The 26679-nt window shown below is 44.0% G+C and overlaps 2 protein-coding genes across 4 annotated transcripts in view; one reads left to right on the top strand and one right to left on the bottom strand.

The window, feature by feature from the left end:
* PPME1 (protein phosphatase methylesterase 1) overlaps positions 1 to 19297 on the bottom strand; it is a 52190-nt gene extending 32893 nt beyond the window's left edge. The window contains exons 1-4 of the mRNA XM_069759446.1: positions 19204 to 19297; positions 1330 to 1427; positions 1161 to 1254; positions 89 to 181 (exon numbers count right to left, since the gene is read on the bottom strand). Of these exons, the coding sequence (XP_069615547.1) occupies positions 89 to 181; positions 1161 to 1254; positions 1330 to 1424 (282 nt within the window). The 5' untranslated portion in view covers positions 1425 to 1427; positions 19204 to 19297. The remainder of the gene's footprint in view (positions 1 to 88; positions 182 to 1160; positions 1255 to 1329; positions 1428 to 19203) is intronic.
* A 526-nt stretch (positions 19298 to 19823) lies between these two features.
* Positions 19824 to 26679, top strand: part of C2CD3 (C2 domain containing 3 centriole elongation regulator) — an 87540-nt gene continuing 80684 nt past the window's right edge. Inside the window, exons 1-10 of one of the 3 annotated variants that reach the window (XM_069759444.1) lie at positions 19828 to 19935; positions 19999 to 20262; positions 20922 to 21079; positions 21165 to 21325; positions 21490 to 21680; positions 22124 to 22262; positions 22889 to 23047; positions 25328 to 25472; positions 25590 to 25738; positions 26187 to 26387. In XM_069759444.1, coding sequence (XP_069615545.1) covers positions 19884 to 19935; positions 19999 to 20262; positions 20922 to 21079; positions 21165 to 21325; positions 21490 to 21680; positions 22124 to 22262; positions 22889 to 23047; positions 25328 to 25472; positions 25590 to 25738; positions 26187 to 26387 — 1619 coding nt within the window. In that variant the 5' untranslated portion in view covers positions 19828 to 19883. Of the gene's footprint in view, positions 20263 to 20921; positions 21080 to 21164; positions 21326 to 21489; positions 21681 to 22123; positions 22263 to 22888; positions 23048 to 25327; positions 25473 to 25589; positions 25739 to 26186; positions 26388 to 26679 lie in introns of all 3 variants that reach the window. The other 2 variants (XM_069759445.1, XM_069759443.1) reach the window with 2 other exon arrangements.

The following is a 26679-nucleotide window of genomic DNA, read 5'->3' as shown; positions in this document are numbered from 1 at the left end:
CCTTACGATCCTGGCTCCTCATTCTTCTCCTCCATGAATGGCTTACTGTGCCACTTCTTGCACCATTAGTCTCCACGTCAGTACTCACAGTGAACACGGCCCAGGACAGGGCAGAATGTCCTCCTCCATGAAGGAGCAGCAGGATGGGCCCATCTGAACCGCTCTTGTAAACACGAAAGCTGTGCTGCACATTAAGGAAGAGACAGAGCCAAGGAGTTACCAGGATACATGGACTCAGGTGGAGAGGAAGGAGGACGACCCAAACTCCTCATATAGGACGGTGGGGGTTATCCTGTGCCTCAGATGAAGAGGATCAGACATGTACAATATCAACATGCCCAATCAAAAAGCAAACTGACCACCTTGGGGAGGAAACCAGCCCGATTCTAGTTTACCTCTAGATAATCCTTAAAGGGGTGGTGCCGGACCAGCCATTCATTGCAAGATAAGAAAAAAAACAAAAATATATAAAATCTGATACACTGTTTCAAATAAAGACATTTTAAAATAAAAAAAATACCTTAAGTGCTGACACATAAAAGCCCGATCTGTGAAAATATAACATTATTTAACCCATACGGTGAAAGTCGTACCAAAAAAAAAAAAAAAAAAAAAAAACTAAAGTCGCTGATTTTTTTTTTTTAATTATTATTATTAGCACACTTTCCAGAAACAAAAAAAACAAAAACACAAAAAAAACATAAAATCGTATACACACCCATATGGTATCAATAAAAAAAAAAAAAAAACATATATATATATATATATATATACATATATATATATATATATATATATATATATATATATATATATATATATATATATATATATATATATATATATATATATATATAAATAAATTTATATATATATATATATATATATATATATATATATATATATATATATATATATATATATATATATATAATTTTTTTTTTACAATGTTCAGAGTTATTTTAGCCTACTAAAATAGGAAAAAAAGAACAATACAAAAAAACCTTATGGCTCATAAAAGAACATAAGGAAAACACAAAACTGGCCTCGGCGACAAGGTGTTAAAGGGGCTTTTCCATAAGGTGGACCCCGTTTTAGAATCTATTTGGCACTGTGCCCCCATTACAGCCGGACGTCTCTGGTCCTCGGGTCAAGGATATATCTTTGGCGGTTTCACTTTCCACGATCACGTCTTCCATGGACTCGAAATACTGACTCCAGGGGACGGGGGAGAAGTCTCGCTTCCTTCCGGGCCTGGAAACGTAAATGTCAGATTATCCCCCCACACACAGAGCTATAACATAGGTAAGGCCTCCGCCCAGCGCTCACCCCATCCTCATCTTGGACCCGGACTGCAGACCCCCGGGCATCGGTGGTCGGGGGGGTAACCGGCCCAGGTGCAGCTGCTTCTCAAAGGTCGACATGTTCTGCAAGACAACAAATGTATAAGACGGAGCAGACAAACATAAATATAGGGGGCACATGGGGGACTGTGCCAAAGTGGCCCAACAGGAGCGCCAGGAAGTCTTGCACTTTACAACGGGTAACGTGTCTCCTTTAAAAGAGTGACATACCGGCTCTGGCACGCCAAGGTGAGGAGGCTCATACGCCATGGAGTGCTCCTCTGGGAAATCTAATATACAAATGGCCTCTTCAGAGAGTTAGAGGACTCGAACTGTATAGCGCCACCTGCTGGAAGCAAACCCGAGCCGTCATGTCACTATCCGCAAGGAGAAACGTTCCCCCTTACAGCTCAGTCCAGAGCCTCATCAGATCTCATACTCTGCACTGACGAGGGGCAATAATCAGAAACACCGTAAACGGATTCTGAGGTGACTTTTATCCAAAGTCATATTACAAGACTCATTAACCCCTTAGTGACCGAGCCAATTTGGTACTTAATGACCGGGCCAATTTTTACAATTCTGACCACTGTCACTTTATGAGATTACTAGATGGTGGCCCGATTCTAACGCATCGGGTATTCTAGAATGTGTATGTATATAGCAGCCACATAGTATATAGCACGGGCCACGACATATTCTTGAATACCCGATGCGTTAATACAGGCCACGCAGTATATAACAGTGGCCACGCAGTATATAACAGTGGCCACGAAGTATATAACACAGCCCACATAGTATATAGCACAGCCCACATAGTATATAACACAGCCCACATAGTATATAACACAGCCCACATAGTATATAACACAGCCCACATAGTATATAGCAGCCACGTAGTATATAGCAGCCATGCAGTATATAACGTAGCCCACACAGTATATAACACAGCCCACATAGTATACAACACTGCCCACGTAGTATATAACAGCCACGCAGTATATAACACAGCCCACATAGTATATAGCACTGCCCACATAGTATATAACACAGCCCACGAAGTATATAACACAGCCCACGAAGTATATAGCAGCCATGTAGTATATAACGCAGCCCACGCAGTATATAACAGTGCCCACATAGTATATAGCAATGTGAGCACTATATGCGTGGTTAAAAAAAGACTTAAGATAAAAAATAAACATATACTCACCTTCCGAGGGCCCCTTGTAGACGCGGCAGGTTCCGGTCCCAGGGTTGGTATGAGCGCAGGACCTGTGATGACGTCGTGGTCACATGACCATGACGTCATGGAAGGTCCTTCTCGCATAGCATCCTAGGCACCTGAACCTGCCGCTTGCACTGCCGAAGACAGGACGACACGTCGGAGGGTGAGAATAACGGTTTTTTTAATTATTATTTTTAACATTAGATCGTTTGCATAGGCAGCATCAATAGTAAAAAGTTGGTCACACAGGGTTAATAGCTGCGTAACCGGAGTGCGTTACACCGCAGTCCATTAGCGCTGCCATTAATCCTGTGTGAACACTGACTGGAGGGGAGTATGGAGCGGGCACTGACTGCGGGGAGGAAGGAGCGGCCATTTTGCCGCCGAACTGTGCCCGTTGCTGATTGGTCGTGGCAATGGTCATGGGCGTTTTGCCATGACCAATCAGTGACTTGGATTTCCATGACAGAGGCCGCGACCAATGAATATCCGTGACAGACAGAAGGACAGACGGAAGTGACCCTTAGACAATTATATAGTAGACTAGATGGTGGCCCGATTCTAACGCATAGGGTATTCTAGAATATGTATGTCCACGTAGTATATTGCCCAGCCACGTAGTATATTGCCCAGCCACGTAGTATATTGGCCAGCCACGTAGTATATTGGCCAGCCACGTACTATATTGGCCAGCCACGTACTATATTGGCCAGCCACGTACTATATTGGCCAGCCACGTACTATATTGCCCAGCCACGTACTATATTGCCCAGCCACGTACTATATTGCCCAGCCACGTACTATATTGCCCAGCCACGTACTATATTGCCCAGCCACGTACTATATTGCCCAGCCACGTACTATATTGCCCAGCCACGTACTATATTGGCCAGCCACGTACTATATTGGCCAGCCACGTACTATATTGGCCAGCCACGTACTATATTGGCCAGCCACGTACTATATTGGCCAGCCACGTACTATATTGGCCAGCCACGTACTATATTGGCCAGCCACGTACTATATTGGCCAGCCACGTACTATATTGGCCAGCCACGTACTATATTGGCCAGCCACGTACTATATTGGCCAGCCACGTACTATATTGGCCAGCCACGTACTATATTGGCCAGCCACGTACTATATTGGCCAGCCACGTACTATATTGGCCAGCCACGTACTATATTGGCCAGCCACGTACTATATTGGCCAGCCACGTACTATATTGGCCAGCCACGTACTATATTGCCAGCCACGTACTATATTGCCCAGCCACGTACTATATTGGCCAGCCACGTAGTATATTGCCCAGTCAAGTATATTGCCCAGCCACGTACTATATTGCCCAGCCACGTACTATATTGCCCAGCCACGTACTATATTGCCCAGCCACGTACTATATTGCCCAGCCACGTACTATATTGGCCAGCCACGTACTATATTGGCCAGCCACGTACTATATTGGCCAGCCACGTACTATATTGGCCAGCCACGTACTATATTGGCCAGCCACGTAGTATATTGGCCAGCCACGTAGTATATTGGCCAGCCACGTAGTATATTGGCCAGCCACGTAGTATATTGGCCAGCCACGTAGTATATTGGCCAACCACGTAGTATATTGGCCAGCCACGTAGTATATTGGCCAGCCACGTAGTATATTGGCCAGCCACGTAGTATATTGGCCAGCCACGTAGTATATTGGCCAGCCACGTAGTATATTGGCCAGCCACGTAGTATATTGGCCAGCCACGTAGTATATTGGCCAGCCACGTAGTATATTGGCCAGCCACGTAGTATATTGGCCAGCCACGTAGTATATTGGCCAGCCACGTAGTATATTGCCCAGCCACGTAGTATATTGCCCAGCCACATAGTATATTGCCCAGTCACGTAGTATATTGCCCAGCCACGTATGTCACAGGTTAAAAAATAAAAAATAAACATACTCACCTAACGATCCGAGGGCCCCTTGTAGTTTAACATACTCACCATTCTCGTCGCTGCTCCTCAGCGTCCTGTCTCTCCGCCTCCTGGGATCCAACGGCGCTGTGCCGATGGGCGCGCGGCTGCCGTCATCTTGCGTTCCCAGGATGCATTGCGAAATTACCCAGATGACTTAGCGGTCTCGCGAGACCGCTAGGTCTTCTGGGTAATTTTGCAATGCATTGCTGGGAAAGGAAGATGGCGGCAGGTGCGAGCGGCTCAGCGGACAACAGAGGGTGAGTATAGCAGGTTTTTTGGTTTGTTTATTATTTTTAACATTACTTTTTTTTACTATTGATGACGCATAGGCAGCATCAATAGTAAACGGTTGGGGGACACACAGGGTTAATAGCGGCGGTAACGAAGTGCGTTACCCGCGGCATAACGCTGTCTGTTACCGCCGGCATTAACCCTGTGTTAGCGGTGACCGGAGGGGAGTATGGAGCGGGCGACAGGCACTGACTGTGGGGAGTAAGGAGCGGCCATTTTCTTCCGGACTGTGCCCGTCGCTGATAGGTCGCGGCAGCCATGACAGGCAGCTGGCGAGACCAATCAGCGAATGAATAACCGTGACAGACAGAAGGACAGACAGACTGAAGTGACCCTTAGACAATTATATATATAGACTAGCTGAAGAGCCCGGCATTGCCTGGGCATAGTAAATATCTGTGGTTAGTTATAGCGCCTCACTTCTCTCATTTTCTCCCTCACTCCTCTCATTCCCCCCTAACACTTGTCATTTCGACCTCACATCTGTCATTTTCCGATCACTCCACTATTTTCCCTCACTCCTCTCATTTTGCACTCACACCTTTTCATTTTCACCCCAGTATATACATGTTTGTCATCTCCCTTATATATAGTATACACCTGTATGTCTTCTCTTATATATAGTATACACCTGTATGTCTTCTCTTATATATAGTATACACCTGTATGTCTTCTCTTATATATAGTATATACCTGTATGTCATCTCCCCTGTATATAGTATACAGTGGGGCAAAAAAGTATTTAGTCAGTCAGCAATAATGCAAGTTCCACCACTTAAAAAGATGAGAGGCGTCTGTAATTTACATCATAGGTAGACCTCAACTATGGGAGACAAACTGAGAAAAAAAAATCCAGAAAATCACATTGTCTGTTTTTTTTATCATTTTATTTGCATATTATGGTGGAAAATAAGTATTTGGTCAGAAACAAACAATCAAGATTTCTGGCTCTCACAGACCTGTAACTTCTTCTTTAAGAGTCTCCTCTTTCCTTCACTCATTACCTGTAGTAATGGCACCTGTTTAAACTTGTTATCAGTATAAAAAGACACCTGTGCACACCCTCAAACAGTCTGACTCCAAACTCCACTATGGTGAAGACCAAAGAGCTGTCAAAGGACACCAGAAACAAAATTGTAGCCCTGCACCAGGCTGGGAAGACTGAATCTGCAATAGCCAACCAGCTTGGAGTGAAGAAATCAACAGTGGGAGCAATAATTAGAAAATGGAAGACATACAAGACCACTGATAATCTCCCTCGATCTGGGGCTCCACGCAAAATCCCACCCCGTGGGGTCAGAATGATCACAAGAACGGTGAGCAAAAATCCCAGAACCACGCGGGGGGATCTAGTGAATGAACTGCAGAGAGCTGGGACCAATGTAACAAGGCCTACCATAAGTAACACACTACGCCACCATGGACTCAGATCCTGCAGTGCCAGACGTGTCCCACTGCTTAAGCCAGTACATGTCCGGGCCCGTCTGAAGTTTGCTAGAGAGCATTTGGATGATCCAGAGGAGTTTTGGGAGAATGTCCTATGGTCTGATGAAACCAAACTGGAACTGTTTGGTAGAAACACAACTTGTCGTGTTTGGAGGAAAAAGAATACTGAGTTGCATCCATCAAACACCATACCTACTGTAAAGCATGGTGGTGGAAACATCATGCTTTGGGGCGGTTTCTCTGCAAGGGGGCCAGGATGACTGATCCGGGTACATGAAAGAATGATGGGGCCATGTATCGTGAGATTTTGAGTGCAAACCTCCTTCCATCAGCAAGGGCATTGAAGATGAAACGTGGCTGGGTCTTTCAACATGACAATGATCCAAAGCACACCGCCAGGGCAACGAAGGAGTGGCTTCGTAAGAAGCATTTCAAGGTCCTGGAGTGGCCTAGCCAGTCTCCAGATCTCAACCCTATAGAAAACCTTTGGAGGGAGTTGAAAGTCCGTGTTGCCAAGCGAAAAGCCAAAAACATCACTGCTCTAGAGGAGATCTGCATGGAGGAATGGGCCAACATACCAACAACAGTGTGTGGCAACCTTGTGAAGACTTACAGAAAACGTTTGACCTCTGTCATTGCCAACAAAGGATATATTACAAAGTATTGAGATGAAATTTTGTTTCTGACCAAATACTTATTTTCCACCATAATATGCAAATAAAATGTTAAAAAAACAGACAATGTGATTTTCTGGATTTTTTTTTCTCAGTTTGTCTCCCATAGTTGAGGTCTACCTATGATGTAAATTACAGACGCCTCTCATCTTTTTAAGTGGTGGAACTTGCACTATTGCTGACTGACTAAATACTTTTTTGCCCCACTGTATATAACCCCCCCCGCTGTACATTATACCGGGATTAGATTATTAGGTTATATAATCTAATCCCGATATAATGTACAGTGGGGGGTTATATAATCTAATCCCGGTATAATGTACAGTGGGGGGTTATATAATCTAATCCCGGTATAATGTACAGTGGGGGGTTATATAATCTAATCCCGGTATAATGTACAGTGGGGGTTATATAATCTAATCCCGGTATAATGTACAGTGGGGGGTTATATAATCTAATCCCGGAATAATGTACAGTGGGGGTTATATAATCTAATCCCGGTATAACGTACAGTGGGGGGTTATATAATCTAATCCCGGTATAACGTACAGTGGGGGGTTATATAATCTAATCCCGGTATAATGTACAGTGGGGGGTAATATAATCTAATCCCGGTATAATGTACAGTGGGGGGTAATATAATCTAATCCCGGTATAATGTACAGTGGGGGGTTATATAATCTAATCCCGGTATAATGTACAGTGGGGGATTATATAATCTAATCCCGGTATAATGTACAGTGGGGGGGGTTATATAATCTAATCCCGGTATAATGTACAGTGGGGGGGTTATATAATCTAATCCCGGTATAATGTACAGTGGGGGGGGGGGGTTTATATAATCTAATCCCGGAATAATGTACAGTGGAGGGGGGGGGGGGGGGTTATATAATCTAATCCCGGTATAATGTACAGTGGGGGGGGGTTATATACTCTAATCCCGGTATAATGTACAGTGGAGGGGGGGGGGGGTTATATAATCTAATCCCAGTATAATGTACAGTGGGGGGGGGGGGTTATATAATCTAATCCCGGTATAATGTACAGCAGTGGGGGGGGGGGGGGGTATATAATCTAATCCCGGTATAATGTACAGTGGGGGATTATATAATCTAATCCCGGTATAATGTACAGTGGGGGTTATATAATCTAATCCCGGTATAATGTACAGTGGGGGATTATATAATCTAATCCCGGTATAATGTACAGTGGGGGATTATATAATCTAATCCCGGTATAATGTACAGTGGGGGTTATATAATCTAATCCCGGTATAATGTACAGTGGGGGTTATATAATCTAATCCCGGTATAATGTACAGTGGGGGGTTATATAATCTAATCCCGGTATAATGTACAGTGGGGGTTATGTAATCTAATCCCGGTATAATGTACAGTGGGGGGTTATATAATCTAATCCCGGTATAATGTACAGTGGGGGTTATATAATCTAATCCCGGTATAATGTACAGTGGGGGGTTATATAATCTAATCCCGGAATAATGTACAGTGGGGGTTATATAATCTAATCCCGGTATAATGTACAGTGGGGGATTATATCATCTAATCCCGGTATAATGTACAGTGGGGGGTTATATAATCTAATCCCGGTATAATGTACAGTGGGGGATATATAATCTAATCCCGGTATAATGTACAGTGGGGGATTATATAATCTAATCCCGGTATAATGTACAGTGGGGGGTTATATAATCTAATCCCGGTATAATGTACAGTGGGGGGTTATATAATCTAATCCCGGAATAATGTACAGTGGGGGGTTATATAATCTAATCCCGGTATAATGTACAGTGGGGGATTATATAATCTAATCCCGGTATAATGTACAGTGGGGGTTATATAATCTAATCCCGGTATAATGTACAGTGGGGGGGTTATATAATCTAATCCCGGTATAATGTACAGTGGGGGGGGGGGGGGTTATATAATCTAATCCCGGTATAATGTACAGTGGGGGGGGGGGGGGGTTATATAATCTAATCCCGGTATAATGTACAGTGGGGGGGTTATATAATCTAATCCCGGTATAATGTACAGCAGTGGGGGGGGGTATATAATCTAATCCCGGTATAATGTACAGTGGGGGGTTATATAATCTAATCCCGGTATAATGTACAGTGGGGGGTTATATAATCTAATCCCGGTATAATGTACAGTGGGGGTTATATAATCTAATCCCGGTATAATGTACAGTGGGGGGTTATATAATCTAATCCCGGTATAATGTACAGTGGGGGATTATATAATCTAATCCCGGTATAATGTACAGTGGGGGGTTATATAATCTAATCCCGGTATAATGTACAGTGGGGGTTATATAATCTAATCCCGGTATAATGTACAGTGGGGGATTATATATTCTAATCCCGGTATAATGTACAGTGGGGGGTTATATAATCTAATCCCGGTATAATGTACAGTGGGGGGTTATATAATCTAATCCCGGTATAATGTACAGTGGGGGGTTATATAATCTAATCCCGGTATAATGTACAGTGGGGGTTATATAATCTAATCCCGGTATAATGTACAGTGGGGATTATATAATCTAATCCCGGTATAATGTACAGCAGTGGGGGGGTATATAATCTAATCCCGGTATAATGTACAGTGGGGGGTTATATAATCTAATCCCGGTATAATGTACAGTGGGGGGTTATATAATCTAATCCCGGTATAATGTACAGTGGGGGTTATATAATCTAATCCCGGTATAATGTACAGTGGGGGGTTATATAATCTAATCCCGGAATAATGTACAGTGGGGGTTATATAATCTAATCCCGGTATAATGTACAGTGGGGGATTATATAATCTAATCCCGGTATAATGTACAGTGGGGGGTTATATAATCTAATCCCGGTATAATGTACAGTGGGGGTTATATAATCTAATCCCGGTATAATGTACAGTGGGGGATTATATAATCTAATCCCGGTATAATGTACAGTGGGGGGTTATATAATCTAATCCCGGTATAATGTACAGTGGGGGGTTATATAATCTAATCCCGGTATAATGTACAGTGGGGGGTTATATAATCTAATCCCGGTATAATGTACAGTGGGGGGTTATATAATCTAATCCCGGAATAATGTACGGTGGGGGTTATATAATCTAATCGCGGTATAATGTACAGTGGGGGATTATATAATCTAATCCCGGTATAATGTACAGTGGGGGTTATATAATCTAATCCCGGTATAATGTACAGTGGGGGGGTTATATAATCTAATCCCGGTATAATGTACAGTGGGGGGGTTATATAATCTAATCCCGGTATAATGTACAGTGGGGGGGGGGGGGTTATATAATCTAATCCCGGTATAATGTACAGTGGGGGGGGGGGGGGTGTTATATAATCTAATCCCGGTATAATGTACAGTGGGGGGAGGGGTTATATAATCTAATCCCGGTATAATGTACAGCAGTGGGGGGGGTATATAATCTAATCCCGGTATAATGTACAGTGGGGGGATTATATAATCTAATCCCGGTATAATGTACAGTGGGGGGATTATATAATCTAATCCCGGTATAATGTACAGTGGGGGATTATATAATCTAATCCCGGTATAATGTACAGTGGGGGGTTATATAATCTAATCCCGTATAATGTACAGTGGGGGTTATATAATCTAATCCCGGTATAATGTACAGTGGGGGATTATATAATCTAATCCCGGTATAATGTACAGTGGGGGGTTATATAATCTAATCCCGTATAATGTACAGTGGGGGTTATATAATCTAATCCCGGTATAATGTACAGTGGGGGGTTATATAATCTAATCCCGTATAATGTACAGTGGGGGTTATATAATCTAATCCCGGTATAATGTACAGTGGGGGATTATATAATCTAATCCCGGTATAATGTACAGTGGGGGGTTATATAATCTAATCCCGTATAATGTACAGTGGGGGTTATATAACCTAATCCCGGTATAATGTACAGTGGGGGATTATATAATCTAATCCCGGTATAATGTACAGTGGGGGGTTATATAACCTAATCCCGGTATAATGTACAGTGGGGGTTATATAATCTGATCCCGGTATAATGTACAGTGGGGGGATTATATAATCTAATCCCGGTATAATGTACAGTGGGGGGTTATATAATCTAATCCCGGTATAATGTACAGTGGGGGGTTATATAATCTAATCCCGGTATAATGTACAGTGGGGGGTTATATAATCTAATCCCGGTATAATGTACAGTGGGGGATTATATAATCTAATACCGGTATAATGTACAGTGGGGGGGTTATATAATCTAATCCCGGTATAATGTACAGTGGGGGTTATATAATCTAATCCCGGTATAATGTACAGTGGGGGATTACATAATCTAATACCGGTATAATGTACAGTGGGGGGGTTATATAATCTAATCCCAGTATAATGTACAGTGGGGGGTTATATGATCTAATCCCGGTATAATGTACAGTGGGGGGGGGGGGGTTATATAATCTAATCCCAGTATAATGTACAGTGGGGGGTTATATAATCTAATCCCGGTATAATGTACAGTGGGGGGGGGTTATATAATCTAATCCCGGTATAATGTACAGTGGGGGTTACATAATCTAATCCCGGTATAATGTACAGTGGGGGATTATATAATCTAATCCCGGTATAATGTACAGTGGGGGGGGTTATATAATCTAATCCCGGTATAATGTACAGTGGGGGTTATATAATCTAATCCCGGTATAATGTACAGAGGGGGATTATATAATCTAATCCCGGTATAATGTACAGTGGGGGTTATATAATCTAATTCCGGTATAATGTACAGTGGGGGTTATATAATCTAATCCCGGTATAATGTACAGTGGGGGTTATATAATCTAATCCCGGTATAATGTACAGTGGGGGGGTTATATAATCTAATCCCAGTATAATGTACAGTGGGGGGTTATATAATCTAATCCCGGTATAATGTACAGTGGGGGGGGGGTTATATAATCTAATCCCAGTATAATGTACAGTGGGGGGTTATATAATCTAATCCCGGTATAATGTACAGTGGGGGGGGGTTATATAATCTAATCCCGGTATAATGTACAGTGGGGGTTACATAATCTAATCCCGGTATAATGTACAGTGGGGGATTATATAATCTAATCCCGGTATAATGTACAGTGGGGGGGTTATATAATCTAATCCCGGTATAATGTACAGTGGGGGTTATATAATCTAATCCCGGTATAATGTACAGAGGGGGATTATATAATCTAATCCCGGTATAATGTACAGTGGGGGTTATATAATCTAATTCCGGTATAATGTACAGTGGGGGTTATATAATCTAATCCCGGTATAATGTACAGTGGGGGGGTATATAATCTAATCCCGGTATAATGTACAGTGGGGGGGGGGGGGGGAGGGGTTATATAATCTAATCCCAGTATAATGTACAGTGGGGGGTTATATAATCTAATCCCGGTATAATGTACAGTGGGGGGGGTTATATAATCTAATCCCGGTATAATGTACAGTGGGGGTTACATAATCTAATCCCGGTATAATGTACAGTGGGGGATTATATAATCTAATCCCGGTATAATGTACAGTGGGGGGGTTATATAATCTAATCCCGGTATAATGTACAGTGGGGGTTATATAATCTAATCCCGGTATAATGTACAGAGGGGGATTATATAATCTAATCCCGGTATAATGTACAGTGGGGGTTATATAATCTAATTCCGGTATAATGTACAGTGGGGGTTATATAATCTAATCCCGGTATAACGTACAGTGGGGGGTTATATAATCTAATCCCGGTATAATGTACAGTGGGGGGTTATATAATCTAATCCCGGTATAATGTACAGTGGGGGGTTATATAATCTAATCCCGGTATAATGTACAGTGGGGGGTTATATAATCTAATCCCGGTATAATGTACAGTGGGGGGTTATATAATCTAATCCCGGTATAATGTACAGTGGGGGTTATATAATCTAATCCCGGTATAATGTACAGTGGGGGTTATATAATCTAATCCCAGTATAATGTACAGTGGGGGATTATATAATCTAATCCCAGTATAATGTACAGTGGGGGGTTATATAATTTAATCCCGGTATAATGTACAGTGGGGGATTATATAATCTAATACCGGTATAATGTACAGTGGGGGGGTTATATAATCTAATCCCAGTATAATGTACAGTGGGGGGTTATATAATCTAATCCCGGTATAATGTACAGTGGGGGGGGGGGGGTTATATAATCTAATCCCAGTATAATGTACAGTGGGGGGTTACATAATCTAATCCCGGTATAATGTACAGTGGGGGGGTTATATAATCTAATCCCGGTATAATGTACAGTGGGGGGTTATATAATTTAATCCCGGTATAATGTACAGTGGCGGATTATATAATCTAATACCGGTATAATGTACAGTGGGGGGGGTTATATAATCTAATCCCGGTATAATGTACAGTGGGGGGTTATATAATCTAATCCCGGTATAATGTACAGTGGGGGTTATATAATCTAATCCCGGTATAATGTACAGTGGGGGGTTATATAATCTAATCCCGGTATAATGTACAGTGGGGGGTTATATAATCTAATCCCGGTATAATGTACAGTGGGGGTTATATAATCTAATCCCGGTATAATGTACAGTGGGGGGTTATATAATCTAATCCCGGTACAATGTACAGTGGGGGTTATATAATCTAATCCCGGTATAATGTACAGTGGGGGTTATATAATCTAATCCCGGTATAATGTACAGTGGGGGGTTATATAATCTAATCCCGGTATAATGTACAGTGGGGGGTTATATAATCTAATCCCGGTATAATGTACAGTGGGGGTTATATAATCTAATCCCGGTATAATGTACAGTGGGGGTTATATAATCTAATCCCGGTATAATGTACAGTGGGGGGTTATATAATCTAATCCCGGTATAATGTACAGTGGGGGTTATATAATCTAATCCCGGTATAATGTACAGTGGGGGGTTATATAATCTAATCCCGGTATAATGTACAGTGGGGGGTTATATAATCTAATCCCGGTATAATGTACAGTGGGGGGTTATATAATCTAATCCCGGTATAATGTACAGAGGGGGATTATATAATCTAATCCCGGTATAATGTACAGTGGGGGTTATATAATCTAATCCCGGTATAATGTACAGTGGGGGGTTATATAATCTAATCCCGGTATAATGTACAGTGGGGGGGTTATATAATCTAATCCCGGTATAATGTACAGTGGGGGTTATATAATCTAATCCCGGTATAATATAGTAACATAGTAACATAGTAACATAGTTAGTAAGGCCGAAAAAAGACATTTGTCCATCCAGTTCAGCCTATATTCCATCATAATAAATCCCCAGATCTACATCCTTCTACAGAACCTAATAATTGTATGATACAATATTGTTCTGCTCCAGGAAGACATCCAGGCCTCTCTTGAACCCCTCGACTGAGTTCGCCATCACCACCTCCTCAGGCAAGCAATTCCAGATTCTCACTGCCCTAACAGTAAAGAATCCTCTTCTATGTTGGTGGAAAAACCTTCTCTCCTCCAGACGCAAAGAATGCCCCCTTGTGCCCGTCACCTTCCTTGGTATAAACTGATCCTCAGCGAGATATTTGTATTGTCCCCTTATATACTTATACATGGTTATTAGATCGCCCCTCAGTCGTCTTTTTTCTAGACTAAATAATCCTAATTTCGCTAATCTATCTGGGTATTGTAGTTCTCCCATCCCCTTTATTAATTTTGTTGCCCTCCTTTGTACTCTCTCTAGTTCCATTATATCCTTCCTGAGCACCGGTGCCCAAAACTGGACACAATCTAATCCCGGTACAATGTACAGTGGGGGTTATATAATCTAATCCCGGTATAATGTACAGTGGGGGTTATATAATCTAATCCCGGTATAATGTACAGTGGGGGTTATATAATCTAATCCCGGTATAATGTACAGTGGGGGTTATATAATCTAATCCCGGTATAATGTACAGTGGGGGTTATATAATCTAATCCCGGTATAATGTACAGTGGGGGGTTATATAATCTAATCCCGGTATAATGTACAGTGGGGGTTATATAATCTAATCCCGGTATAATGTACAGTGGGGGGTTATATAATCTAATCCCGGTATAATGTACAGTGGGGGGTTATATAATCTAATCCCGGTATAATGTACAGTGGGGGTTATATAATCTAATCCCGGTACAATGTACAGTGGGGGGTTATATAATCTAATCCCGGTATAATGTACAGTGGGGGGGTTATATAATCTAATCCCGGTACAATGTACAGTGGGGGGTTATATAATCTAATCCCGGTATAATGTACAGTGGGGGTTATATAATCTAATCCCGGTATAATGTACAGTGGGGGATTATATAATCTAATCCCAGTATAATGTACAGTGGGGGGGTTATATAATCTAATCCCGGTACAATGTACAGTGGGGGGTTATATAATCTAATCCCGGTATAATGTACAGTGGGGGTTATATAATCTAATCCCGGTATAATGTACAGTGGGGGGTTATATAATCTAATCCCGGTATAATGTACAGTGGGGGGGTTATATAATCTAATCCCGGTACAATGTACAGTGGGGGGTTATATAATCTAATCCCGGTACAATGTACAGTGGGGGGTTATATAATCTAATCCCGGTATAATGTACAGTGGGGGGGTTATATAATCTAATCCCGGTACAATGTACAGTGGGGGGTTATATAATCTAATCCCGGTATAACGTACAGTGGGGGGTTATATAATCTAATCCCGGTATAACGTACAGTGGGGGGTTATATAATCTAATCCCGGTATAATGTACAGTGGGGGGGGTTATATAATCTAATCCCGGTATAATGTACAGTGGGGGTTATATAATCTAATCCCGGTATAATGTACAGTGGGGGGTTATATAATCTAATCCCGGTATAATGTACAGTGGGGGGTTATATAATCTAATCCCGGTATAATGTACAGTGGGGGGTTATATAATCTAATCCCGGTATAATGTACAGTGGGGGATTATATAATCTAATCCCGGTATAATGTACAGTGGGGGGTTATATAATCTAATCCCGGTATAATGTACAGTGGGGGGTTATATAATCTAATCCCGGTATAATGTACAGTGGGGGATTATATAATCTAATCCCGGTATAATGTACAGTGGGGGATTATATAATCTAATCCCGGTATAATGTACAGTGGGGGGTTATATAATCTAATCCCGGTATAATGTACAGTGGGGGGTTATATAATCTAATCCCGGTATAATGTACAGTGGGGGTTATATAATCTAATCCCGGTATAATGTACAGTGGGGGGTTATATAATCTAATCCCGGTATAATGTACAGTGGGGGATTATATAATCTAATCCCGGTATAATGTACAGTGGGGGTTATATAATCTAATCCCGGTATAATGTACAGTGGGGGTTATATAATCTAATCCCGGTATAATGTACAGTGGGGGGTTATATAATCTAATCCCGGTATAATGTACAGTGGGGGTTATATAATCTAATCCCGGTATAATGTACAGTGGGGGTTATATAATCTAATCCCGGTATAATGTACAGTGGGGGATTATATAATCTAATCCCGGTATAATGTACAGTGGGGGGTTATATAATCTAATCCCGGAATAATGTACAGTGGGGGTTATATAATCTAATCCCGGTATAATGTACAGTGGGGGGTTATATAATCTAATCCCGGTATAATGTACAGTGGGGGGTATATAATCTAATCCCGGTATAATGTACAGTGGGGGTTATATAATCTAATCCCGGTATAATGTACAGTGGGGGATTATATAATCTAATCCCGGAATAATGTACAGTGGGGGGTTATATAATCTAATCCCGGTATAATGTACAGTGGGGGGTTATATAATCTAATCCCGGTATAATGTACAGTGGGGGTTATATAATCTAATCCCGGTATAATGTACAGTGGGGGTTATATAATCTAATCCCGGTATAATGTACAGTGGGGGGTTATATAATCTAATCCCGGTATAATGTACAGTGGGGGGTTATATAATCTAATCCCGGTATAATGTACAGTGGGGGATTATATAATCTAATCCCGGTATAATGTACAGTGGGGGGGGATTATATAATCTAATCCCGGTACAATGTACAGTGGGGGGTTATATAATCTAATCCCGGTATAATGTACAGTGGGGGTTATATAATCTAATCCCGGTATAATGTACAGTGGGGGGTTATATAATCTAATCCCGGTATAATGTACAGTGGGGGTTATATAATCTAATCCCGGTATAATGTACAGTGGAGGGGGATTATATAATCTAATCCCGGTACAATGTACAGTGGGGGGTTATATAATCTAATCCCGGTATAATGTACAGTGGGGGGGGATTATATAATCTAATCCCGGTACAATGTACAGTGGGGGGTTATATAATCTAATCCCGGTATAATGTACAGTGGGGGTTATATAATCTAATCCCGGTATAATGTACAGTGGGGGGTTATATAATCTAATCCCGGTATAATGTACAGTGGGGGGTTATATAATCTAATCCCGGTATAATGTACAGTGGGGGGTTATATAATCTAATCCCGGTATAATGTACAGTGGGGGTTATATAATCTAATCCCGGTATAATGTACAGTGGGGGGTTATATAATCTAATCCCGGTATAATGTACAGTGGGGGGTTATATAATCTAATCCCGGTATAATGTACAGTGGGGGGTTATATAATCTAATCCCGGTATAATGTACAGTGGGGGGTTATATAATCTAATCCCGGTATAATGTACAGTGGGGGGGTTATATAATCTAATCCCGGTATAATGTACAGTGGGGGGGTTATATAATCTAATCCCGGTATAATGTACAGTGGGGGTTATATAATCTAATCCCGGTACAATGTACAGTGGGGGTTATATAATCTAATCCCGGTATAATGTACAGTGGGGGGGTTATATAATCTAATCCCGGTATAATGTACAGTGGGGGGTTATATAATCTAATCCCGGTATAATGTACAGTGGGGGGTTATATAATCTAATCCCGGTATAATGTACAGTGGGGGTTATATAATCTAATCCCGGTATAATGTACAGTGGGGGTTATATAATCTAATCCCGGTATAATGTACAGTGGGGGGTTATATAATCTAATCCCGGTATAATGTACAGTGGGGGGTTATATAATCTAATCCCGGTATAATGTACAGTGGGGGGTTATATAATCTAATCCCGGTATAATGTACAGTGGGGGTTATATAATCTAATCCCGGTATAATGTACAGTGGGGGTTATATAATCTAATCCCGGTATAATGTACAGTGGGGGGTTATATAATCTAATCCCGGTATAATGTACAGTGGGGGATTATATAATCTAATCCCGGTATAATGTACAGTGGGGGATTATATAATCTAATCCCGGTATAATGTACAGTGGGGGGTTATATAATCTAATCCCGGTATAATGTACAGTGGGGGTTATATAATCTAATCCCGGTATAATGTACAGTGGGGGGTTATATAATCTAATCCCGGTATAATGTACAGTGGGGGGTTATATAATCTAATCCCGGTATAATGTACAGTGGGGGTTATATAATCTAATCCCGGTATAATGTACAGTGGGGGTTATATAATCTAATCCCGGTATAATGTACAGTGGGGGTTATATAATCTAATCCCGGTATAATGTACAGTGGGGGGTTATATAATCTAATCCCGGTATAATGTACAGTGGGGGATTATATAATCTAATCCCGGTATAATGTACAGTGGGGGGTTATATAATCTAATCCCGGTATAATGTACAGTGGGGGTTATATAATCTAATCCCGGTATAATGTACAGTGGGGGGTTATATAATCTAATCCCGGTATAATGTACAGTGGGGGGTTATATAATCTAATCCCGGTATAATGTACAGTGGGGGTTATATAATCTAATCCCGGTATAATGTACAGTGGGGGGTTATATAATCTGATAGACCCCCCGGTAATCTTCCTACGTTACACCGTATAGTGACCGCTTGGTGATCGGTTATAATGTCCCCATGTAAGAGGCAGTGACAGGAATTACACACATTACCCTGTTATTACAGAGCAGTGATATCGCTAGATTATGGTTGCACCCGCCGTCGCCCTCCTCTTCCCCGCACACCGGCCCCCTCCTCCCGGACTCCGCGCCCCGCTCTCCCTCCGTCACGTACCGTCACCGTCCCCTCCAGGCCTCAGCCCACCAGCCACTGGTGTTTCCGTGGAGACAGCTGGCCCCGCCCACTACTTTCTGCTCCCGGAGCTGACGTCATGGCGCACGGGACGCTGGGAGACGCCTCCAGTCGTTTTTGAAAGTTACTATTTTTTTTTAAATAACTTTATTTCTATCAACAAAAGTGAACATTAATTCAAATTTTGAAAAAACTTTATTAACATGTAGAAATGTAAACAATTGCAGAAAAAGGTGTAAAAGACAACTTTGCTGAAAAAAAACTACAACACCCATCGCGTCCTGCCTGTCACCACACAACCCAAAAACAGTCTCCGAAGCAACAGCCGCACTTGTAGCCGCAGCGTCAGTAACGGCGCATTGATGTAAGAATCTGATACAGAACTCAGCCATAAAATACATTCATGTTTTGTTTCTACAGAACTACAAATTCCAGAAAGCCGCGGGTAGTTTATGAGGAGACAGCGCGCAGAGGCTGCTGGGAGCGACCACTATCGCTGATCACGTGACCTCTTGCTAACTGTCACTCCCGGCAGACCCTGCGCGCTCGTTCGCGATTGGATGAGCTGGCCGGAAGCGGAAGCCTTAGTTTCTGGTTGCTAGGAGACAGGAGAGAAGCCTCAGTGCGGGCGAAACGAACGAGATGACAGCGGGGAAGGCGAGATGAAAAGCCGCGGAAATGACGGCGGGAGAGCGGCGAGCAGGAGAAAGAAAGGTGACAGCGGGACAGAGGGTGCGGGCCGGCGGGCGGTGAATGATGCGGCTTCTCTCCCTCCAGATGCCGCCCCGTCCACCTCTCTGCCGCCGCTCGTACAGGGGCAGCTCCGCGGTTTTCTCCGGGTCACTGTCAGTAAGATCGTGTGGACGGCGGCGGCCAGAGCTCCCCGCGGAGTCTACGTCCGGCTGCGGTGGTGGGGAGAGACGAGCGGCGGGACCGTGCTCCGACCCCGGGACACCGCACACACCGAGCAGCGGGAGCTGAGGACCACGGTCCGGTACCCGGTGCACTGCGGACCCCGGCAGCTCGCCTCCTACCTGACAGGTACTGACAGCAGCTACTGCTCCGTGCGATCAGCCTGCGCCCCCCCCCTGTGATCAGCCTGCGCCGCCCCCCCTGCGATCAGCCTGCGCCGCCCCCCCTGCGATCAGCCTGCGCCGCCCCCCCTGCGATCAGCCTGCACCCCCCCCCCCTGTGATCAGCCTGCGCCCCCCCCCCTGCGATCAGCCTGCGCCCCCCCCTGCGATCAGCCTGCGCCCCCCCTGCGATCAGACTGCGCCCCCCCCCCCCCCCCCTGCGATCAGCCTGCGCCACCCCTGCGAACAGCCTGCGCCCCTCCCTGCGATCAGCCTGCGCCTCCCCCCCTGCGATCAGCCTGCGCCCCCCCCCCCCCTGCGATCAGCCTGCGCCCCCCCTGCGATGCTGCAATGCGACGTTGGTGAGGCCGGTGCCTTTCTGCGCGGTTCACTCCCTTTTTTACATACTGAAGCCAGTCCCTAATCTTTATTGACTGAGTTCCGTTGGCGAGAGCGAGCACTGTGTAAGATCAGCGTGCGCACTGACACTGAGGCCTGATGTCATCACTTCTGCTGAGCACCAGCCCCTTAGAAACCTTTGCCGTCCTCGTTTTTATAGCAGCGTTCAGCCGCTGTATTAATATCCAATCACTTCTCTCCATATTAATTGTTTTTTCCTCTCTGTAGATATGGGGGCTCTCGTTTTTGAGGTTCTGACCCAACTCGACCACCTGCCCATTGGTCGCGCTCAGATCAGCAACATCTCCCATCTGTCCCCGACACATCCACTCAGCGGCTTCTTCTCGGTAGTCTCACCGACATCGGAGAGACTGGGAGAACTACAGGTAACAGTAATATACTTGCCATAGATAACGTTGGACTGACTCTGTCGGCCGTACATTAATGGTGCAGCGGTTTGTTTTTTTCCAGGTGTCTGTCGCTCTGGAACCTCTGCACGATGACAGCAGCTCCGTCCTCCACTCCAATATCAGCCAGGATATAAGACACCAACCGAAAGTGGAGCCGGTAAAGCCCCTCAGACTGTCTGCAGATCACAGGGACTCTGGGAGCAGCAGGGTTTCCACCCCCAGGTGATTTGGGCTGACTGGGACCCCCAAGGTCACTAGCATTCAGGACGTTGAGCATGCGACCTGCCGAATTACAGGGATCCCTGTATTAGTAGTCCTCAATGCTGACTTACGACTAGGTATTAATTCTATACTCGCCCGCTGTAAATATATTTATTGCTCTTTAGGGGCAGAGACCACCTATACTTCAAGGAAAATGCAGAACCTAATGGAGGTGTGGTGGAAGGATCACAAAGTGCTCACACATCACACTACGTCCCCTCTAAGGACAAGATGGCTGTCATACCTACTACAGAGGAGGGGTCTTCATATCAACCCAATGTCAACACTGAACCTGCAGCCAAGGACTTGCTGAAAGGTCAGAGACCTAAAATGGTCATGTCCCTCAGAAAGGAGATATATATATATATATATATATATATGTGTGTATGTATATGTATGTGTGTATATATATATATATATATATATATATATACACACATACATATATATACACACACATATACATATCTTCATCTATAGTCTTTGGCTACACAATCATATGATTGCTCCTTTGAGATTAGAAGAAAGTGGAAGCTTATTTCCAAAACGGCGCCTCCCTTGTCTACAGGTTGTGTTTGGTACTTCAGTGGAGCTCCACAGCAATCCCAGACTTATCCTATGGACAGAGGATGGCGCTTTTCCTGGGGGAGCGAAGCAGCCATTTCTAATCTGTGTAGTCAGAACGGCTTCTGTCTTTGTTGCTCTTAGACTTTATTACAGTACGCGTCTCGCTGTGTCACTCGTGTTGTTTGTTTTCAGCTCTCTTGGATCAGGGCAGCAAACTGCGAGACGCTATGGTTGAGTCAGCGCTGCGATTGGACCCCCAGATGGACCTTAATGCAGACTCAGTACTGCCCCCTGTATTGGGTGAAGGACATTACGGTTTCCAAACTCCCAGGTGATTACATAAGTAATTCTTTCACACTGACGCAGTGCTTCTTTCATGGCCCCAGAGCCCGGTATTGGCCCAGCTACAGGCTATATTGAAGGTTCACAGCCAAGAATGCGCTCTATATAAAGGGCTATTCTGACATGAAAAAAGAAACCTTTCTAATACCAAGGTGGTCTTTGTAGTTAGTATTAAACTGAGCCATGTCCCCCCCTTGTCCCCTCGTGGAGGCCGATATATGCTGGGCTGTGCTGTTGGACCGAATTGCTGATGTCCGGTTTTTCGGTCACTTGACTGCTGCAGTCAATCTCTCACTACTAAGCGGTCAGGTGATGAAGATTGGGACGTTAATTCTTCCAGTTCTGTGCTGAGGGTTAACATGGATCAGTTTATTACTAAAAGAATTTCAGCTGTTGCCCTATTTGACATCCGGCGTGAAGAGACGCAGTTCCTCTGCCGGCAGCAAAGACGCTGAGGTGTCAGGATTCCTAGGACTCCTGCGTCACACTACTCCCTCTGCGCCCAACGGTACAGCAGGGTCTTGTGTCACATTGGGCCGAGGAGAAAGGCTCTAAGCAACCCCTCTGAGGCAATTTGGCCATCCCCTTTTAATCTGACTTTCTGTCCACGTCTAGGGCAGCACCACAGAGCCTCACTACACACATTGATCAAAACCTGCTGAATATCTACAAATCTTTGCAAAGTAATGATCTTCTAAAACCACCAGCGGCCCAGACTGCTGATGACCTGGAGATGACCAGTGAGACGCGGGCGATAGAGCTGCTCCTGGGCAGGTAAGGACCCTAGGCGCTGACCTGGACATGAGCACTAATGCGCTATCCTTGGCTAGCTCATGACTATTGGATTGGTGGCGGTCTGACCCTGTTACCTCCCTAATCAGCAGGTCCCTTGTCTGCCAGAGCTCGGGCTCCATCTTGTTGGCAGTGCAGCTCAGCTATGTTTCTCTCTTGAACTAAGCTGCAGTCATCAAGAACGGCCACCACATAGTGCATGTGCCTGTGCTGTATCTTTCCTTCCAGCCCCCAGGAATCAGAACCCCACCAAGGTCAAGGATAACCCCATCTTTATAGATGAAAGCCAATAAGGATCTCAAATACATACAGTGGGGAAAATAAGTATTTCATCCACTGCTGATTTTACAAGCTCTCCCACCTTCAGAGAATGGAGAGGGCTGTCATTTTTTATCGTATTCAATTCACCTGTGAGAGACAGAATCTAAAAATAAAATCCAGAAAGTCACATAGTAGGATTTTTACATAATTGATTTGCATTTTATTGCATGAAATAAGTATTTCAGAAAAACAGATCTTAATATTTGGTACATAAATTACAGAGGTCAGACGTTTCCTGTAGTTCTTGACCAGGTTTGCACACACTGCAGCAGAGATTTTGGCCCTGGCGCCTCCCATCTTCTTACGATGACGTCCTCTTCAGGTCTTCACGCACTGGTGCAGGCGTACTTTGTCTGTCCTGTTGATAGCAGAGCAAAGTACTGCAGTGCGCAGGCGCCGGAAAGGTCAGAGAGGCCTGCGCACTGCAGTACTTTGCTCTGCACTCAACAGGGAGATAAAGTGCGCCGGAGCCGCAGCGTGAAGACAAGAAGAGGACGTGATCGTAAGAAGATGGGAGGCGCCAGACCCGGACCAACTGCGGGAATGCCCCTGGGTGAGTATAATCTAACGTCTTTTTCTCATCTTTTAGGATGCATCGGGGGCTTATCTACAGCATTCCAGAAAGCTGTAGTTAAGCCCCCGATGCCGGTGGGCTTACTTCACCCGTGATTTTGGGGGTGACAGGTTCCCTCTAAGGGAAGAAGGTTGTTGGCCAATATCTCGCAATACATGACCCCAGCCATCTTTCCTTATTACAGTGCAATCGTCCTGTCCCCTTTGCAGAAAAGCACCCCCCAAGACATGATGATTCCCCCACCATGCTACACGGTTGGCATGGTGTTCTTGGGGTTGTACTCCTCCTTCTCTGCTCTCCAAACACAGCGAGTGGAGTTGATACCAAAAAGTTATATTTTAGTCTCATCTGACCACACGACCTTCTCCCATGTCTCCTCTGGATCATCCAGATGGTCATTGGTGAACTTCAGATGTTCCTGGACATGTGCTGCTGTGAGCAGGGGGACCTTACGTGTCCTGCAGGATTTGAATCCATGATCCATAGTTTGTTACTAATGTTAATGTTTGAGACTGTGGTCCCAGCTCTCTTCAGGTCATTGACCAGGTCCTCCTGTGTAGTTCTGGGCTGATTCCTGACCTTTCTCAGAACCATCCTTACCAACGAGGTGAGATCTTGCATGGAGCCCCAGACCGAGGAACATTCACAGTCCTCTTGTGTTTCTTCCATTTTCTAATAATTGTGCCAACAGTTGTTGCCTTCTCACCAAGCTGACCAAGGTCTACAATTTTGTCCCTGGTGTCCTTAGACAGCTCTTTGGTCTTGGCCATGGTGGAAAGGTTGGAGTGTGATTGTGTGGACAGGAGTCTTTTATACAGGTGATGAGTTCACATAGGTGCAGTTAATCCAGGTAATAAGTGCAGAGTAGGAGGCTTCATACAGAAAAACTAACAGGTCTGTGAGAGCCTGAATTGTTTCTGGTTGGTCAGTGATCAAATACTGATTTCATGTAATGAAATTTAATTATGTTGAAATCCTAAATTGTGATTTTCTGGATTTTATTTTTAGATTATGTCTCTCACAGGTGAATTAAACCTACGATAAAAATTACAGAAAAAAAAAACAAAACAAAAAACTTGCAAAATCGGCAGTGGATCAAATACTTATTTTCCCCACTGTAGAAAGAAATGAGGTCACCACTTCAAGAAGTCAGTCAGCTGATGAGGCCTCGCTGCGGGGGTGTAGTCGTACACCGCAGCCATTCTGGCTGTGTGCCTTTAAGAGAGACCACCCCGTCTAGAGCTGGATTCTGATTGGCTTCCTTAAATAATCGCTTTTGATTTGCATTCTTTTATGATATATCGGGTCGGATTCATTGGGCCCCGATGGTTCCAGTCCCTGATTCATCTGCTCTTGTGTATGGTCAGTTCTCCTGTACCCATCAGCCAGTTCTGGGATGGGAGCGGTTCGCCCCCCGAATCCATAGCAGGAAGCGACTTCTACAACGAGAGTGAACTGAACGATCCCCTGTACGACCAGAGCCTGCTGGAGAATCTGTTCTACAAGGCACCGGTGAGTGACGCCGCCACGTCCTGTGCTGCAGATACTACTGTGTGCATGTCAGGATGTATTCTGGGCAAATATAGCTTCTTAAAGGGAACCTTTTTCCACATTGCCTTTTTTTCATAGTCATTGGATGACAGCGATGTTGTCAGTGATGAAGATCTGTCTAAATCGAGAAGAAAGAAAATCAAAACTACGAGACATGAAATTGTGGTTGAGCGTAAATCCGCTCCGGTGGACACAGAGGAAGGGTTAATATTGAAAGTTTCCTCCAGGTGATTTCCAATTGTTCGATACTTGCAACCAACATTTACCGTGATAACGTAACCACCACGGGGCTACCCACCATTTCCAAAAGCGGGGCTGTTGGATGCATGGCTGCCGCTCCACTTATCCTCTGTCTCAGAGAACTCCGATATTTCCAGCTGTCCGATAGAGAATAAGTGACGCGTCGGTGTGTATGCGCGGCCACTGAATGATTGCAATGGGGCATATTAGAGCCCGTTGTTTGGATCTGTGGGGGCCCAGCCCTTCCGGTCCACCAGTTGTCCTTATGTGGATAGGTGATAATTGTATTGTTAGAAATAACCCTTTAATCCAAGTGTCTGTGGGTGAATTCTCCCTTCCCTTTCATGTGTGCTGGGCGATTGCTCTTTGCACTACACGTTATTTGTCTTGTAACCGACTATCCATAAAGCAGCTAACCCTAACGTCACATTACAGATCTCCAGAGCGAGCGAGGAAAGCTGGGACAAGATCGGACACATTAGACTTGAGCATTGATCGTCTTGCATTACTGGGTCGCATGCACGCTGCACGAGTCGTTGTGGAGTCTCTAAAGATCAAACCAGAGAGCAACCAAGTGACACCCAGCAAGATAAGCGGCAAAGGAAAACCTCCCCGACCAACACCTGCCGTAAAACGGTGAGTCCTAAACCAGAGAGTGGTGGAAAATGTCACCTGATAATGAGGATCTCTGCCGTAATACCACTGGGACCCCATCAATCGCATATCCCCCATGTGAATGGTGCGGTAGTGCACATGCATAACCACCACTCCCAAAGGCAAGACCCCTGTTCTTGTGATCACTGGAGGTTCTCATGGTAGATTCTCCAGTAGTCATGCCTTTATCACCTGTTATGTAGATGGGGTTATAAATGTTGTTTGTGGTATGATCCCTTTAATTATGGCTTTAAGTAGTTTGTATTCACACAAT

The sequence above is a fragment of the Ranitomeya imitator genome, chromosome 3, assembly GCF_032444005.1.
Source record: "Ranitomeya imitator isolate aRanImi1 chromosome 3, aRanImi1.pri, whole genome shotgun sequence".
Lineage (NCBI taxonomy): Eukaryota > Metazoa > Chordata > Amphibia > Anura > Dendrobatidae > Ranitomeya > Ranitomeya imitator.
The sequence above is the reverse complement of the archived record's forward strand: the minus strand, read 5'-3'. Positions and strand labels throughout refer to the sequence as shown.